This window comes from Scyliorhinus torazame, chromosome 22 (genome assembly GCF_047496885.1).
Source record: "Scyliorhinus torazame isolate Kashiwa2021f chromosome 22, sScyTor2.1, whole genome shotgun sequence".
NCBI classification, from domain to species: domain Eukaryota; kingdom Metazoa; phylum Chordata; class Chondrichthyes; order Carcharhiniformes; family Scyliorhinidae; genus Scyliorhinus; species Scyliorhinus torazame.
In genome coordinates this window covers 103,561,850-103,579,765 of record NC_092728.1, presented here as the reverse complement: position 1 = coordinate 103,579,765, position 17,916 = coordinate 103,561,850, and the positions used below count along the sequence as shown (strand labels likewise).

Here is a 17,916-nt window from a genome sequence, read left to right as displayed (position 1 = left end):
TCTCCCCCACCCCCACCAGTCCCTCTCTCTCCCCCCACCCCCACCTGTCCCCGCTCTCCCCCCCCCCCAACAACTGTCCCCTGCTCTCCCCCCTCTCCAACAGTCCGTTGCTTCCCCCTCCCAAACTCCAACATCCTAATTTTTCCTGCCCCCCCCCCCCCCATCTCATCACCAGGGCTACAGCCTAATTTCCAATTGTTCTCTTTTCCTGGTCTGAATCGAGTGTCCGAGGCAGCGTAAGAGACAGTTAATGAACTGCAACAGCGTGGAGCCAATACGCAGGAGATACAACCTGGTACCTGGTACAGGAATACTTTATTGTTCTTTCAAGATCATTCACTATGCATACAAACAGCAGGACAGGCAGCAAATACACCCGAATCGAAGTGAGGGAGTTGGTACAGGTCGATGCAGACAATACAATGAACACGGGACCAAAACCTTGCACTGTACCTTCACGCAGGGATAGTGAACAGTTGTATTGAACAAGCAGGAGGATTAAAAACTGCAATTCAAGTCTAGCGTCCTTCCTAAAAATCTTCAATTCCATGAACGTGCACAACGAAATCCACCTTCAGTGACAAGCAGCTGCCTCGAAAATAAAGTTTACAAAAGAGAATTAGAGAGTGTAAAATTCACTTCTAGCCCATTTTGGATTTGGTAATCACGGAGTTATTGTTTTGTTGAAAAATGCAATTAACCCCTGAAGTTCCTTGTAACCGGGAGTAGAGCGGCCTTAAATGTGTTTGGCCCAGGACAGCAGGGTTGGCCAATGGCCAAATGTGTGTACAGACCCCGCGGGGTCACTGCCTGCACCCACCCCCCCCCACCCCCCCACCCCCCCTCACCCCTCAATGTCCAAACATCCAGACTTCTGCTTCTCGATGACCTATAGCACAAACCCCTGCCACGTGACTATCCATGTACACCAATATCCAAAACAACTCAAACCCTTGGGTTCCAATGAGGATTTCATCCCACAGGAGTTACAAGTTTGCCAGATGTGGGCACGCAGAGTCTCTCATTCCAGCTGTACAGAAGTCGCAATAGTTGCCTCTTTTCCCCTTTCTCTCGCTGGCTTTCCTGCTTCCAACCAGACTGATGTCTCGCTGGCGAAATAAGTTCTGTGACCGGTTACAATAATGGAATCCCTCAGGCTAGTTTAACCTGCTTTAATAAGAGTGCTCAGTGTGCGAATTACAAAAAAGCCTTTCTGACTAAACCTCATTTCAGCTGGTTCCCGGGGAACTCGCCCATTCCGTTTTAAACTATATCAGGTTTTTCTAAGCGTGTGATTCAACCAGTTTCATCGCAACCTAACACTTTTAATATACATAATCAGTGATGTTTTTATATGTCAACAGGACTATATAAAGTAACATTGTAAACCTTTGCGCATTTTCTTAAGCTTTCTGATGCAACTGAAGGCGACAAAAAAAAAGATCTTAAATAATGTTTGACAAGGATGGAACACAATTGGTAAATGTTAATGTGGTCTTTTTGCAAGTGTGGACCCTCGTGCGGAAGTTCAGTGATGGGTCTTTAGTTCAGCAGCTCCAGGTAGGTGACCGGAACTTTCCCTTTCTTGTTGCCCTTTTCTCCCATCAGCCAATCAGAGTCCATTCCTGGCAGACTATACACCGTGATGAGCTACACATCCAAGAGTTGAAGGAAAGAATCAAGTTAGAGTGATGTATTCATAAGCGTCTTGCACCTAGCCAACATTTTACCATTAAAAAGTCCTCATTTATTTATTTCTTTTTAAATTTAGAGTACCCAATTCATTTTTTCCAATTAAGGGGCAATTTAGCGTGGCCAATCCACCTGCCCTGCACATCTTTGGGTTGTGGGGGCGAAACCCACGCAGACACGGGGAGAATGTGCAAACTCCACACGGGAGTCGGGATCGAACCTGGGACCTCGGCGCCGCGAGGCAGCAGGGCTAACCCACTGCGCCACCGTGCTGCCCAAAAAGTCCTCATTTATGATGGAACCGGTAATGGCACCCTCCTGCCAGGGATGGCACTGTAGCCTGACATGTTTACATAGGCTTTCGCCATCGGAAATGTGGACGTCAGAACTCATAATGGAAACATGGACAAAAAGCGAATCCAAAAACGGAGATCAAATTGCCCCCTGGTCCAATTATTTTGATTTATTCTTTCGCAGGGTGGCTAGGCCCACGCTCATTGCTCACCCCTAATTGCCCTCGAGACAGTGGTAATGAGTTGCCTTCTTGAACCGACACGGTCCACGTGTTGTAGCTACACCACAGTGCTGCTAGAAAGGGAGCTAGAAAGACAGATTTTTAATTAGAGACGGGTGGAAGGGCTGTGGAGAACTGTGATGAATATCGGAATTTCAGCTCTATTGCATCTCGTGTATTTGGTGCAGTAAGGGTTAAAAGCCTGGGATAGTGTGTATGACTATTGCAGTAGTGTTTTTTTAATTCCTGGTTTGCAAGACAGCTCAATTTATTTGGAGCCAGAAGTGCAATTAAAGCATCGTAAAAGTTTGGGCTAATGGACATTTATGCATATTAAGAGGGCTCTCTGCGGGGTAGTCAGAGACACTGGGTTCAGTTTCGTGAGATGATGTCGTTAATGGGCGGATTCCGTGGTAGAAGCAGTCGGGTGTTGAGGTTTTCGTGGTTAGGTTTTGACCGGAAGGGGAGCCGAGAAGGTTTTCTGAAGAAATACAGCCAGACATTCTGCATTATTCTGACAGGGGGTCAGGTCTCTTTCTTTCAAGCAGTCTCAAAAGATCTCTCTTTCTCAAAGTGGAGTATCTAAGACATCTCTTTGCAGGAAGTATTCCTGAATCTGCTAATTGTATTTAAAAGTGGATTGAGACCCGAGATGGTGTTTGAGTGGGAATAAAGATAGCAGTTAAGGGTTAGTGTGTCTCTGCATTGATTAGCATTGTTTAAGGGGTAATTGACAGCTATTTTCTTGTGTGATGTTAAAGATAGTTTAATACTGTGTTAGTAATAAAGTTTGTTTCAATATACCAAAAACATTTATTTGGTATATGTTTTATGCAAAACATTTTGTGTGAAATCACTCCTGGAGCAAGGAATCCTGACCTCAGTCTTAAAAAACTAAAATAAAGTATTGGGGTTTCTGTCCAGAATCCTAGCCACTGTCGGGGTCGGGTCCGGGATCACAATATAGTGGGCAGGAAAGTGGAGCTGAGGCAGAGATCAGATCAGCCACGATCATATTGGATGGCGGAATGGGCTTGAGACGCTGAATTGCCGACTCCTGCTCCTAGTTCTTATGTTCTTTAAACTGTTTCAGATGAAGACTGCTCTTGATTATGGCTTGGGGGTGGGGGGGTCATAATTGAGCATTAGTGTAAAATCGGGGAGTCATATCAGGATGGAAGGTGTGCGACGTCAAGAGTCGAAGTTTGAAGTCTCTCTTCAAACTGAATGAGGACCAGATCGATGTGGAAAACATCTGACAATTAGATAATCTCCTAAGCCAGCTGGACTACACACTTAAGAGGTAATTAATTCAGAGAAACCCAAGTATTTTGTAACATCGGTAACATGAAGCAGGCCATTCAGCCCACCAAGCCTGTTCTGTCCTTCAATGAGATCGTAGCTGATCTGTACCTTAACTGTAATATAGATCCGAAAGGTTAGTAGCTTCACGAGAAAATCACAGCTCCTCAAGCTTGAACACAATGCGACAACAATCACAGGAGGGCAATCTGGGGAGCAGGAGACATCGGGAGGACCATTTCAAAGACACAAACCTCGTCGGCGAGGAGCTCAAGCTCACTCGAGTCTGCTGCATCATAATCGTAGAGGACACGAGCCTTTCTCGTCCCGCTCGAAGGGGGGATAACCTCAGTGAACCCCACCGAAGATGGCGTGGGATTGCATGGTCCCACTAACGATGGAATAACTGGGGAACCTCCACTGGGTGGAGCTGGTGTGTCCGTGTTGCCCACAAATGCACTGGGGAACCTGAAATTGACAAAAATTCAGTTATTCCACATCAGATGGAAAACTAGGCCCCAGTCGAAGTCAACAGGTAGCTAGATAAACAGTCTCTTGGTTGTACAGAACATGAATATTGGTGGAAGGAGAGCCAAGTTGTTGAAGCTTATAGTCTTGCACTCAACAGGTCAAAGGCACAAGGTCGGAACATATTCCTTTTGTTTGCAAGGAATGGGTCCCTGTTTTTGAAATTCCCAGGAGCATGGGCTTTGTTTCTTCATTGTTTTCTCCATGGCAATCAGTCGACTTGTCAACCAATCTGCTCCCTGTTCCCCTGCAGCGTAAATTGTTGTGATCAGTTTAAAATATGGAATTCTTCCCTTTTCCCTGATGAGCGCAAGATGAAAAACTTCAGCAACACCTCCTCTCTCTTTTCAGCAATATTGGGATAGCTAAAACCCAGGATAATTTTGTATCTGGATACAAGATAGAATCATGGAATCCCTACAGTGCAGAAGGAGGCCATTCGGCCCATCAAATCTACACCGACCTCCGGAAAGAGCACCCTACCTAGGCCCATGCCCCTGCCCTATCCTCGCAACCCCATATCTCCCCCTAACCATTGGACACAAAGGGACAATTCATGCAGAACATACAGAACATACAGTGCAGAAGAAGGCCATTTGGCCCATCGAGTCTACACCGTCCCACTTAAGCACTATCCCCGTAACCCAATAACCCATCTTAACCTTTTTGGTCACTAAGGGCAATTTAGCACGGCCAATCCACCTAACAGCACGTCTTTGGACTGTGGGAGGAAACCGGAGCACCCGGAGGAAACCCACGCAGACACGGGGAGAACGTGCAGAATCCGCACAGACAGTGACCCAAGCCGGGAATCGAACCTGAGACCCTGGCGCTGTGAAGCCACAGTGCTAATCACTGTGCTACCCTCCTGCTATTCAGAATGGCCAATCCACCTAACCTGCACATCTTTGGACTAAGAATGGCAAGTCTCTGATCTTATCGCGTATAAAGGTTTGAACACAGCTGGAGAACCAAAGAGGGTGAAATGTGAGGGTGAACGAGGCTACTTTACCCCCATGTCGCGTTGCAGAGACAGGAGCAAGCACACATTTACCCCCCGTGCCGTCCCCTTTTTTATTTTTATTCAAATTTTCACAAAATATCAACAAAGAAATACAGAAAGAAAAGAACAACCCCCGCCCCCCCCCCCCCCTCCCCGTATACATAAACAATAAATTAACAGCCTTCATCAACACAAAGGCAAACATACACGCCCACTCAAGAAAAACCAACCCCCCCCCCCCCCCGGCCGAGCCCCGCCCCCCCCAGGCTGCTGCTGCTGACCAATGTCTAGGACCAGAAAGTCTAGGAACAGTTGCCACCGCCTGAAGAACTCTTGTACCGATCCCCTTAAGGCAAATTTCACCCTCTCCAATTTAATAAACCCCGCCATATCATTGACCCAGGATTCCACGCTTGGGGGCCTCGCATCCTTCCACTGAAGAAGAATCCTTCGCCGGGCTACCAGGGAGGCAAAGGCCAGAATTCCGGCCTCTTTCGCCTCCTGCACTCCCGGCTCCTCTGCAACCCCAAATATTGCGAGCCCCCAGCCCGGTTTGACCCTGGATCCTACCACCCTCGACACCATCCTCGCTACACCCTTCCAAAAGTCCTCCAGCGCTGGGCAAGCCCAAAACATATGGGTGTGATTTGCTGGGCTCCCTGAGCACCTAACACACCTGTCCTCACCCCCAAAGAATCGGCTTATCCTTGCCCCGGTCATGTGTGCCCTGTGCAGCACCTTAAATTGTATGAGATTGAGCCTCACGCAAGAGGAGGAAGAGTTCACCCTCGCCAGGGCATCCGCCCATGTCCTCTCGTCGATCTCCTCACCCAACTCCTCCTCCCACTTACCCTTTAGCTCCTCCACCGAGGCCTCCTCCTGCATCACCTGATATGTTGCCGAGATCCTTCCCTCTCCAACCCACACCCCCGCCAGCACCCTGTCCTGGACCCCGCGTGGCGGCAACAGTGGGAACTCCACCACCTGCCGCCGAACAAACGCCCTTACCTGCAGATATCTGAAGGTGTTCCCCGGGGGGAGCCCGAACTTCTCCTCCAGCTCACCCAGGCTCGCGAACTTCCCGTCCACAAACAGGTCCCCCATCCTTCTAATGCCTACCCTGTGCCAGATCAGAAACCCTCCATCCATCCTCCCCGGGACAAACCGGTGGTTTCCCCCGTATCGGGGACCACACCGAGGCCCCCACCTCCCCCCTGTGATGTCTCCATTGCCCCCAAATTTTGAGGGTAGCCGCCACCACCGGGCTCGTGGTATACCTCGTTGGAGGAAGCGGCAGCGGCACCGTCACCAGCGCCTCCAGGCTCGTGCCCACACAGGACGCCATCTCCAGCCTCTTCCATGCCGCCTCATCCCCCTCCATCACCCACTTACGCACCATCGCCACGTTGGCGGCCCAATAATACCCACAGAGGTTAGGCAGCGCCAACCCCCCCCATCCCTGCACCGCTCCAGGAACACCCTTCTCACCCTCGGGGTCTTCTGTGCCCACACAAACCCCATAACGCTCCTGTTAACCCGCCTGAAGAAGGCCCTAGGGATCAGGATGGGGAGGCATTGGAACAGGAACAAAAACCTCGGGAGCACCGTCATTTTAACTGACTGCACCCTACCCGCCAGGGAGAGTGGCAGCATGTCCCACCTCTTAAACTCCTCCTCCATCTGCTCCACCAGCCTCGTAAAGTTAAGCTTATGTAGGGACCCCCAGCTCCTAACCACCTGGACCCCCAGGTACCTGAAACTCCTCTCCGCCCTTTTTACCGGGAGCTCACCAATCCTGGTCCCCCGGGTGCACTACGAACAACTCGCTCTTCCCCATATTAAGCTTGTACCCGGAGAAATCCCCAAACTCCCTCAGGATCCTCATCACCTCCGGAAATCCCACCCACCGGGTCCACCACATATAGCAGCAAATCATCCGCATAGAGCGACACCCGATGCTCCTTCCCAACCCGCACCAGCTCCCTCCAGTTCCTCGACTCCCTCAACGCCATAGCCAGGGGTTCAATCGCCAGCGCAAAGAGCAGGGGGGGCAGGGGACACCCCTGCCTCGTTCCCCGGTGTAGCCGGAAATACTCTAACCTCCTTCTGTTCGTGGCCACACTCTCCACCGGGCTCCTCATACAGCAACTTAACCCACCTGACGAACCCCTCCCCGAACCTTTTCAACACCTCCCACAGGTACCCCCACTCCACCCTATCAAAGGCCTTCTCCGCATCCATCGCCGCCACTATCTCCGCCTCCCCTTCCATCGCCGGCATCATTATAACATTCAAGAGCCTCCGTACATTAGTATTCAACTGCCTCCCTTTCACGAACCCAGTCTGATCCTTGTGTATGACCTGCGGCACACAGTCCTCTATCCTCATGGCCAAAATCTTTGCCAGCAACTTTGCATCTACATTTAAGAGTGAGATCGGCCTGTATGACCCACACTGTAAGGGATCCTTGTCCCGCTTCAGGATCAGGGAAATCAGCACTCTAGACATCGTCGGGGGGAGAGCCCCCCCTTCCCTTGCCTCGTTGAAGGTCCTTGCCAACAGCGGGCCCAGCAGGTCCGCATACTTCTTATAAAATTCAACCGGGAACCCATCCGGCCCCGGTGCCTTCCCCGCCTGCATGTTCCCCAATCCTTTAACCAGCTCCTCCAACCCAACCGGCGCCCCCAACCCTGCCACCTGCCCCTCCTCCACCCTCGGAAACCTCAGCCGATCCAGGAAGCGACCCACCCCTCCCTCTTCCAGTGGGGGCTCAGACCGGTACAGTTCCTCGTAGAAGTCCCTGAAGACCCCATTGATACCCACCGCACTTCGCACCGTGCTCCCTCCTCCATCCCGAATTCCCCCGATCTCCCTAGCTGCCTCTCGCTTCCGAAGCTGGTGCGCCAGCATCCGGCTCGCCTTTTCTCCGTATTCATATTCCGCCCCCTGCTCCTTCCTCCACTGCGCCTCCGCCTTCCTGGTGATCAACAAATCGAACTCAGCCTGGAGGCTACGCCGCTCCCTAAGCAATCCCTCCTCCGGGGCCTCCGTGTACCTCCTGTCCACCCTCACCATCTCCCCCACCAGCCTCTCCCTCTCTCTCCTCTCCTTGTGGGCCCTAATGGAGATCAGCTGTCCTCTGACCACCGCCTTCCGCGCCTCCCAGACCACCCCTACTTGCACCTCCCATTGTCATTAGCCTCCAGGTACCTCTCTATACACCCCCGGGCCCGCCCGCTCACCTCCTCGTCCGCCAGCACCCCCACCTTTAGGCGCCACAGCGGGCACTGGTCCCTCTCCTCCCCCAACTCAAGGTCCACCCAGTGCGGAGCATGATCAGAAATGGCTATCGCCGAGTACTCCGTATCCTCCACTCTCGGAATCAGCGCCCTGCTCATGACAAAAAAGTCAATCTGGGAGTACGCCTTGTGGACATGGGAGAAGAATGAAAATTCCCTGGCCCCCGGCCTCGCAAACCTCCATGGATCCACCCCTCCCATCTGGTCCATGAACCCCCTCAGCACCTTGGCCGCCGCCGGCCTCCTGCCCGTCCTAGACCGAGAGCGATCCAGTGCCGGGTCCAGCACCGTGTTGAAATCCCCCCCCCCATTATCAGGCCCCCTGTCTCCAGGTCCGGAATCCGGCCCAGCATACGCCGCATGAACCCCGCATCGTCCCAATTCGGGGCGTATACATTGACCAACACCACCCGCTCCCCCTGCAGGTTGCCACTTACCATCACATACCTACCACAATGCTTGACGCCTCGAATTACACTCTCTTCCCCACCAAGATCGCCATCCCCGATTTTCTGCATCCAAACCCGAGTGAAACACCTGCCCTACCCACCCCTTTCTCAACCTTACCTGATCCGCCACCCTCAGGTGCGTCTCCTGAAGCATTGCCACATCCGTCTTCAGCCCCTTCAGGTGCGTGAACACCCGGGCCCGCTTAACCGGCCCATTCAGTCCCCTTACATTCCAGGTTATCAGCTGGATCAGGGGGCTACTCACCCCCCTCCCCCGCCGACTAGCCATAGCCCTTCCTAGGCCTGCCACGCGCCCGCCCCCCGCACGGCCCGTTCCCCACAGTGGCAGACCCCCGTCCCGACCTCCTCTACCAACTCCAGCTCCCCCTTGGCCAGTCCAGCACCAACCCAGTCACCCCACCCCACTCCGGCCCCGCCCCTTCAGCCCTAAACGCGGGAAAAAGCCCGCCCTTTCCACTCGCCCGGCCCCGCCTCCCCTGGCGCAGCTCCCTTTCCAGGCCCGGTCCCACTACCCCCAACTCAAGCCTCCCCCCGTGGAGGCCCCACCTCCCTACTGACCATCAACCCCCAAGCAGTTTACCTACCCCCCCCCACGAGCCCGCCCGGAGGACCTAATCAAAACAATGCCCAATCAACCCCCAAAAAACAAAGAACCCCCCCCTCGAAACACAACCCAACAATCCCCAACCATCCCTCCACCGCGACCCCTCATCCCTGACCCTTAGTCTGAGTCAGGGGCTGGCGCGGAAGAAAATAGGCCCGGGAAGCAAGAGGCTGGCCTGCCGATCGGTGGTCCCCGATCGCGGGCCAGACCCCATCGGAGGCCCCCCCCCCCCCGGGAGACAATGTTTGCCGGCTGTTCAGGAACATTAAAGTGCTTCGCTGATAACTAATGATACAAAGAAATCAGACCAAGTGCATGATTGACGGGAATTTAGTCCAAACAGTCCAGGCTACAAAACAAAGATTTGAACTTCATACAAGAAATCCTGGAGCGCAGGAGAACTGGATAGAGAACTGGATAGAGAGGGGGGGGGGGGGGGGGGGAATCCTTTACATCACCAAAAATAGGAGCTTTCAACATCTGAAACATTTAAAACACAAACCAAGATTTATACTTACATTTCTCGATTGGAACTGAAAGCATGAAATGAAAATTGTAATAAGTTATAAAGATACTTTTGGGGTTCCTCCCCCAGCCCTCCCCCTTTTAAAGGATTCTGCTAAGATCCAACTTAACATCATGAATCAGCATTCATCCTGGGGCCCTTCAGGATCCAGCCTGCCCCACAGGCCAGTCTTCCAGTGATTTGTCACAGGTTTGCAAATGATTGGGCTTCGTCAGTGATTTCAGAATCACTCATTAATTCTAAATTTGTGTTGTACAGAGAGAGTGAGAGAGAGAGAGAGAGAGAGAGTGAGAGAGAGAGAGAGAGAGAGAGAGAGTGAGTGAGAGAGAAAAAAGATGTGGCGAGAGAGTAACGAGCAAAAAAAAATAATATATATTTGGGATGGGGAGAGAGGGAAGGAGCAGAGAGAGAAGGGGTGTGAGAAAGATAAGAGGGAGATGTCATAATATCCACTCATGTATATAATGAGATGCAGACAGGCAGTGATTGACACACAGGATGACCAGTAAGCACACAACACAATGCAGCCAATCACCAGACAGGACACCACCACTATAAAGCCAGAGGGCACTAGGTTTCCCGCTCTCTCGGGACCCAGCCACTGAGACAGTCAGAGTCCACGAGCTAGCAAGTGCAAACACCATGCGGTGGCTAGTAAGTCTGGTCAGGCTACTACGAGGTCTCCAGTCAGTTCAGTATAGTGTCAACCCACAGCTGAATATGTACAGCAGTTCATCTAGTTGAATAAAACAGTGTTGGTTCTTCTCCTGTGTTAGACGTCTGTTTCTAACTTCCCTGCATCGAGTGCAGTCCACATCGAACCAACATGCCTGACACATCACGGTACCAGAGTGATACTGATCTTGACGGACCTACCTCGAGTGAATCAGCATCGACCAGCAAGCAGCCATCCAGCGAAATGGAAAACATCCAGCCTCCTCCGCAGCTCCGGCAACCTCGGCGCCAATTGGAAAATCTTCAAGCAAAAGTTCCTCTTGTACATCGAGGCCTCCGACCTCGAGGCAGCATCAGATGCCAGGAAGATCGCGCTTTCTCTCTCCACTGCCGGGAACCACGCCATCCATATCTACAATTCGCTTACGTTCGTCGACGGCGAAGACAAAACAAAATTCAAAACAGCCCTGCTGAAGTTCGACAGCCACTGCGACATTGAGGTGAATGAGAGCTTTGAACGGTACGTTTTCCAGCAGAGGCTTCAGGGTAAGGATGAACCTTTTCAGTCCTTCGTGACCCATCTCCGCATCCTAGCGCAGTCATGTAACTGACTCGACGGCTGATTCCATGATCCGGGATCAGATCGTTTTCGGGGTCCACTCCGACTCCCTGCGGCAGCAGCTCCTTAAAATAAAACAGTTGACCCTCTCTGTTGCTATCTAGACGTGCGTCGTCCATGAGCATGCTAAGAATCGTTACTCCCACATCAGGGCGGCAGAAACTGCAAAGCTGGCCTCCCACGAGGCGGAACGGGTGCAGGCCATTGCACAGACGCAGGGCCTGAGCATCGAGGAGAGTGGCCGTTTTGCGCGCTTTTCTCGGATCCCTGCGCATGCGCGCCACGACCGAGTGGACGACGAGACCGAAAACCCGACTGCGCAGGTGCGATCGTCGACCGACCGCACTGCGCATGCGCGATGGCGCACGGATCGCGCTGTCGTCAGCGTCATGACGTGTCCGAATTATGGCTCCGCCCACTTAAAGCGGCAATGTCCGGCAAAAGGACGCCGATGTTTCCAGTGTGGCAAGCTTGGCGTCCACTCCACCGCTCAGCAGGCAGCGATCCCAGCTGCGGCGCTGAAGTGTCCGCTCAATACAACAAGGCATGCCAGATTCTGATCCCGACAGCCCAACAGACCCTGATGCTGAGCGCCTCAAGTCTCCATATCGGGTGGGCATCATAACCACACATGAGCTGGCCTCCACCACAACGGCGAAACGCCTCTCGATCCTCAGTGTGGATCCCAACGACGAGTGGTGTGCTGTCCTCACAGTTAACAAGGCTCACATCCGATTTAAACTGGACACCGGCGCATCAGCGAACCTCATCTCACAATCCAACCTCGACACCATCCGGGCCCGACCAAGCATTCTTCCACCGGCCTGCCAGCTCCTTCACTACAATGGCAATGCCATAGCCGCCAGTGGCTCCTGTCAACTAGGGGTATCCAACAAGGCGATCAACGCGAGGCTGCGGTTTGAAATCGTCGGGCCTGACAGGGCGTCCCTGCTTGGTGCTCGAGCCTGCAAGCTCCTGAACCTGGTTCAGCGGGTCCCCACCATGTCATTATCACCGGCGACGGCCTTGCCCGATGGAAATTTGCAAGCCGTCATAGACAACATTATCACGCAGTAACACAGTGTATTCGATGGAATGGGCACACTCCCGTACCGATATAAAATACTGCTCAAGCCGAACGCCACCCCTGTAATCCATGCACCACGCTGGGTGCCGGCACTCCTCAAGGATCGTCGAAAAAAGCAACTACAGGACCTCCAAGACCAGGACATCATCTCGAAGGTCACGGAGCCAACAGACTCAGTCAGCTCCATGATCTGCGTAAAGAAGCCATCAGGGGAGCTCTGCATTTGCATTGATCCCAAGGATCTAAACCGCAACATCATGCGGGAGCACTACCCGATCCCGAAGCGCGATGAGTTAACCAGTGAGATGGCTCATGCCAAATTCTTCACTAAGCTGGACACCTCCCGGGGTTTTTGGCAAATACAGCTGGACGCGTCCAGTCGCAAGCTGAGCACGTTTAACACCCCATTCGGCCGCTACTGTTACAACTGCATGCCTCTCGGTATCATATCTGCCTCCGAAGTGTTTCATCGCATCATGGAGCAGATGATGGAGGGCATCAAGGGGGTACGAGTATACGCGGGTGACATGATCATCTGGTCCACAATGCCCCAGGAACACATCGCTCGCCTCAAGCAGGTCTTCCAGCGAATTCATGAACATGGTCTCCAGCTCAACAGGGCCAAGTGCTCATTTGGTCAATCTGATATAAAGTTTCTAGGCGACCACATCTCGCGGCAGGGCGTGCGGCCAGACGCCGACAAGGTCTTGGCGATCAACGCCATGAAGACCCCGGAGGACAAGAAGGCGGTCCTCCGCTTCCTCGGGATGGTCAACTTTCTCGGGAAATTCATTCCCAATATGGCATCCCACACCACGGCCCTCCGCCATCTTGTCAAGAAGTCGACGGAATTCCAGTGGCTGCCCACACATGAAGAGGAATGGCGTGAGCTGAAGGCAAAGCTCACCACAGCCCCAGTTCTAGCGTTCTTCGACCCAACCAAGGAAACCAAGATATCAACTGATGCAAACCAGGACGGCATTGGGGCGGTGCTCCTCCAGCGAGATGGCTCCTCGTCCTGGGCTCCAGTGGCATATGCCTCCAGGGCCATGACGCCCACTGAGCAACGGTATGCCCAGATCGAAAAGGAGTGTCTGGGTCTCCTGACAGGAATAGCCAAGTTTCATGATTACGTTTACGGCCGAAATTCACGGTGGAAATGGACCACAGGCCTCTAGTCCACATAATCCAGAAGGCTTTAAATGACGTGACACCTCGGTTGCAGCGAATTCTTCTTCGACTCCACCGCTATGACTTCGAACTTGTCTACCTGCCAGGCAAAGAGCTGATCTTTGCAGATGCCCTATCCCGGTCCATCACCACACCGTGTGAACAAAGTGACTTCATCTGCCACATAGAAGCGCAAGTGCAGTTGTGTGCCAGCAACCTCCCAGCCTCTGACGAACGGGTGGTCCAAATTCGTGAGGAAACGGCCAAGGGTCCTTTACTGCAGCGTGTGATGCAGCACCTTCCCCATGGCTGGCAGAAGGGACAATGTCCCCAATTCTTTAATGTTAAAGACGAGCTGACGGTTGTGGAGGGAATCCTTCTGGAACTCGACAGGATCGTTATTCCTCAAAGCATGCAGGCTATGGTGCTGGGTCAACTCCGTGAGGGTCACCTTGGAATCGAGAAATGCCGACGCAGAGCTCGGGAGGCGATTTACTGGCCGGGCATTAACCAGGATATTGACAACACGGTCCGCAACTGCCCCACCTGTCAGAAGTTTCAACCGGCTCAACCCAAGGAAACACTGCAACAGCACGAGATCGTGACCTCTCTGTGGTCCAAAGCAGGTGTAGACCTTTTTCACGCCAAGGGGCGTGACTACGTACTCCTGGTCGACTACTTCTCCAGTTACCCAGAAGTGGTGAAACTGTTCGACCTCACGTCGAAGGCGGTCATCAAAGCCTGCAAAGAAACGTTCGCCAGGCGTGGGATTCCGCTCACGGTAATGAGCGACAACGGAACTTGCTTTTACAGCCAAGAATGGTCTGATTTTGCACAGTCCTACAACTTCCGTCACGTTATCTCCAGTCCCCACTACCCGCAGTCAAACGGGAAGGCCGGGAAAGGGGTCCACATTGTAAAGCGGCTGCTGTGCAAAGCTGCAGACTCAGGCTCCGACTTCAACCTGGCGATGCTGGCATACAGGGCAACCCCACTGTCCACTGGGTTGTCCCCAGCGCAGATGCTCATGAATCGCACTCGGAGGACCACAGTTCCAGACCACCTCATGGTATTGCAAAAAGTGCAGCAGTCCCGGGCCCAACAGAAGGCCACCTGAGCTGGCTCCAGCCGATCATGTTCGCGGCAGTTGCCTGAGGGCGGTTGGTCAACCACAGCTGCTGTTGTCAAACAAGGTGTCCCGAGGTCTTTTGTTGTTCACGTGGCTGATGGCTCCCTGCTACATCGCAACAGACGGGCATTGCGAAGAGTTCCACGCCCACCACCTGACCGCAGTGCTCCGCCGGCTATCATGCTTCCTCCGGACGTAACCTGCCACGAGGCCACCGATCTGCCAGCGATCCTGCCGGCCCACGCGACCACCACAATGGCAGCGATCCCACCTCTCCACGTGCAGGCGTCTCCTGATCCACCTCTACGGCGATCGACAAGAATTCGTCGCCCGCCACAAAGACTGATTATGTAGACTTAACTTTTGTAAATTTTGAGACTGAATCTATCGACTTAACTCTTGTAAATATTGCTTAGTTTGACACACCTCAGTATTTATTTAACTCAAAATAAAAAAGGGGGAGATGTCATAATATCCACTCATGTATATAATGAGATGCAGACAGGCAGTGATTGACACGTAGGATGACCAGTAACCATACAACACAGCACAGCCAATCACCAGACAGGACACTACCACTATAAAGCCAGGAGGCACTAGGTTTCCCGCTCTCTCGGGACCCAGCTACTGAGACAGTCAGAGTCCACGAGCTAGCACAGTGCAAACACCATGCGGTGGCTAGTAAGTCTGGTCACTAGTCAGATCAGTATAGTGTCGACCCACAGCTGAATATGTACAGCAGTTCATCTAGTTGAATAAAACAGTGTTGGATCTTCTCCTGTGTTAGACGTCGGTTTCTAACTTCCCTGCATCGAGTGCAGTCCACATCGAACCAACATGCCTGACACATCAGGAGAGAGAAGGGAAGAGGGAAGGGGGGGGGGGGGGGGGGGGGGGGAAGAGAGAGAGAGAAGAGGGGAGAGAGAGAGAAGGGTTGTGTGAGAGAGAAGGGGGGTCAGAGAGAGGGATGTGAGAATCATGGAATTACAGGGCAGAAGGAGGCCATTCGACCCATTGAGTCTGCACCAGCCCTTGGAAAGAGCACCCTTCTTAAGCCCACACCTTCACCCTATCCCCGTAACCCAGGAACCCAACCTAAGCTTTTGGACACTAAGGCCAATTTAGCGTGGCCAATCCACCTAACCTGCACATCTTTGGACTGTGGGAGGAACCTGGAGAACCCGGAGGAAACCCACGCACACACGGGGAGGATGTGTAAACTCCGCTCAGACAGTCACCCAGAGCCAGAATTGAACCCAGGACCCTGTGCCACTGTGCTGCTCCTCGATGAGAAAGGTGAGAGAGAGAGAGAGAGAGAGAGAGAGAGAGCAAAGGGGGATCAGAGAAAGAAGGTGGGGGGGGGGGGGGGGGGGTGGAAGAGAGAAGGGGGAGTGAGAGGAAGAGAAGGGGTGAGAGATGTGATGAGAGAGAGTAGTTGATGTTCACTGACTTACTGTCATAGTGTGTTTATTGGCAACTGTTGTTCTTGAAAATCCATTCTCGAGATGGGTGTCGCACTGTCACTGCCAATGTTTTGGATGTCAGGTTTAATGAGGAGAATGGGAGGGAGGCAGGAGTTTGCCGGAATAGTCCAGTCTGGAGGTAATGGGTGAATGTTTCAGCAGCGGAGCTGAGGCGTGGCTGCTATAATTGGAGACGGGAGCAGCCAGTCTTAGCGATGGTGCAGAGATGTGCAAACTGACACGGGGTCAAACATGACATCGAGGGGGCGGCACGGCGACGCAGTGGTTAGCACTGCTGCCTCACGGCACCGAGGACACGGGATCGATCCCACCCCTGGGTCACTGTCCGTGTGGAGTTTGCACATTCTCCCCGTGTCTGAGTGGATCTCACCCCCACAACCCAAAGGTGTGCAGGGTAGGTGGATTGGCCATGCTAAATTGCCCCTTAATTGGAAAAGAAATGAATTGGGTACTCAAAATTTTACTTTAAAAAAACATGACATCAAGTTTCACCCCCAGATAAATGTCAGGGAGGGGAGGGGGTGTTGGCAGCTAAGGAATGGGGGTTGGGGTGGGGAGCAAAGTCTTGTGGCTGTCCAATACTTAGTTGGATTGAAATTCTTCCAGAAATAACATCTTGGGATACAAAATCTGAAAAGGACGTGGTGCTGAGTCGGGTGTCTTAGAGATGAACAGGTGATTTTGGGCCTGTGGTCTGAAGCCGTCCTAACAGAACAGTGAAGGGGGTCCAGACCGAATCTGTGCAAACACCGCCCCTGACTGTGGGAGCCTGACATAAAACCAGGTTAAATCAGTCCGATAGTCATTTCCCGCTCCTTACCTGCCCAATAGTTTCTGAAGATCCAAGGTATACTGGTAACACTGTGCATAATACGTGGCCTGCGCCTCCACAAACTCATGCAGGCAGCGGAGGTGGGTGGTCTGCAAAAAGAAACATTTCATTCCTTTTAAACTATGATCTGAAACACCAAATTCTTCAATCAAACAAAAACTACCCAGCCAATCAGCCTCGGGTCACAACCTGCTCTAACCTCTCGTTAATGGATTAATCAATCACTGCAGCAATTTATATAGCGTCTTGACCATAATAAAAAGCCAGAAAGTCCTTCACATGAGCATTATAGAACAAAGTATGAAGCTGATTCACATAACGAGACCATAAATGGTCAAAGGGGCAGGTTTATAGGGAAAGGCGGGAGGGGTGTAAGAAACTCAGGGCCTGGGTGTGGCGACCAATGTAGGAACAGTTAAAAATTAGGGATGCAGGGCAGCAGTGGTTAGCACTGCTGCCTCACTGCGCCGAGGTCCCGGGTTCGATCCCGGCTCTGGGTCACTGTCCGTGTGGAGTTTGCACATTCTCCCCGTGTTTGCGTGGATGTGCAAAGTAGGTGGATTGGCCATGCTAAATTGGAAAAAATGAATTGGGCACTCTAAATTAAAAGATAAAATCGAGGGCAGAATTACAGGAGCCTAGAGATCTTGGGGGGGGGGTTGTAGAGCTGGAGGAGATTACAGAGATAGGGAGGGGCGAAATCACGGAGAGGTTTGAAAACATGGGACGAGAATTTTAATATCAACTACCATCGATTTCCCCCGTGGGACTCGGGGAGTACAAGCTCCCAGGTAGGGAGTGGTGGCTGCCCCTGCCTGGGGCTCGTTATGTATCGATATAAAAGTAGCACAACGCAGGATCAGGTTAGTCCTGGTCCTCCCAGCAAGGACGGTACTGGGAGTGACATGCTGCTTCGAACTAAACGTGCTCGCTATGGGACTTTGTTCCCATTTCGTTATATCGCTCCCCTTATATTCTATTG

At 52.4% G+C, this 17,916-nt stretch overlaps 1 protein-coding gene across 6 annotated transcripts in view; it reads right to left on the bottom strand.

The window, feature by feature from the left end:
- Positions 1-296: 296 nt before the first annotated feature.
- The window catches only part of LOC140399294 (endophilin-B2-like), a 134,890-nt gene continuing 117,270 nt past the window's right edge, over positions 297-17,916 (bottom strand). For 3 of the 6 annotated variants that reach the window (XM_072488781.1, XM_072488783.1, XM_072488785.1), the window contains 4 exons: positions 16,923-17,023; positions 9,931-9,945; positions 3,763-3,976; positions 297-1,650 (listed from right to left, as the gene is read on the bottom strand). In XM_072488781.1, coding sequence (XP_072344882.1) covers positions 1,543-1,650; positions 3,763-3,976; positions 9,931-9,945; positions 16,923-17,023 — 438 coding nt within the window. In that variant the 3' untranslated portion in view covers positions 297-1,542. The remainder of the gene's footprint in view (positions 1,651-3,762; positions 3,977-9,930; positions 9,946-16,922; positions 17,024-17,916) is intronic. The other 3 variants (XM_072488782.1, XM_072488786.1, XM_072488784.1) reach the window with 2 other exon arrangements.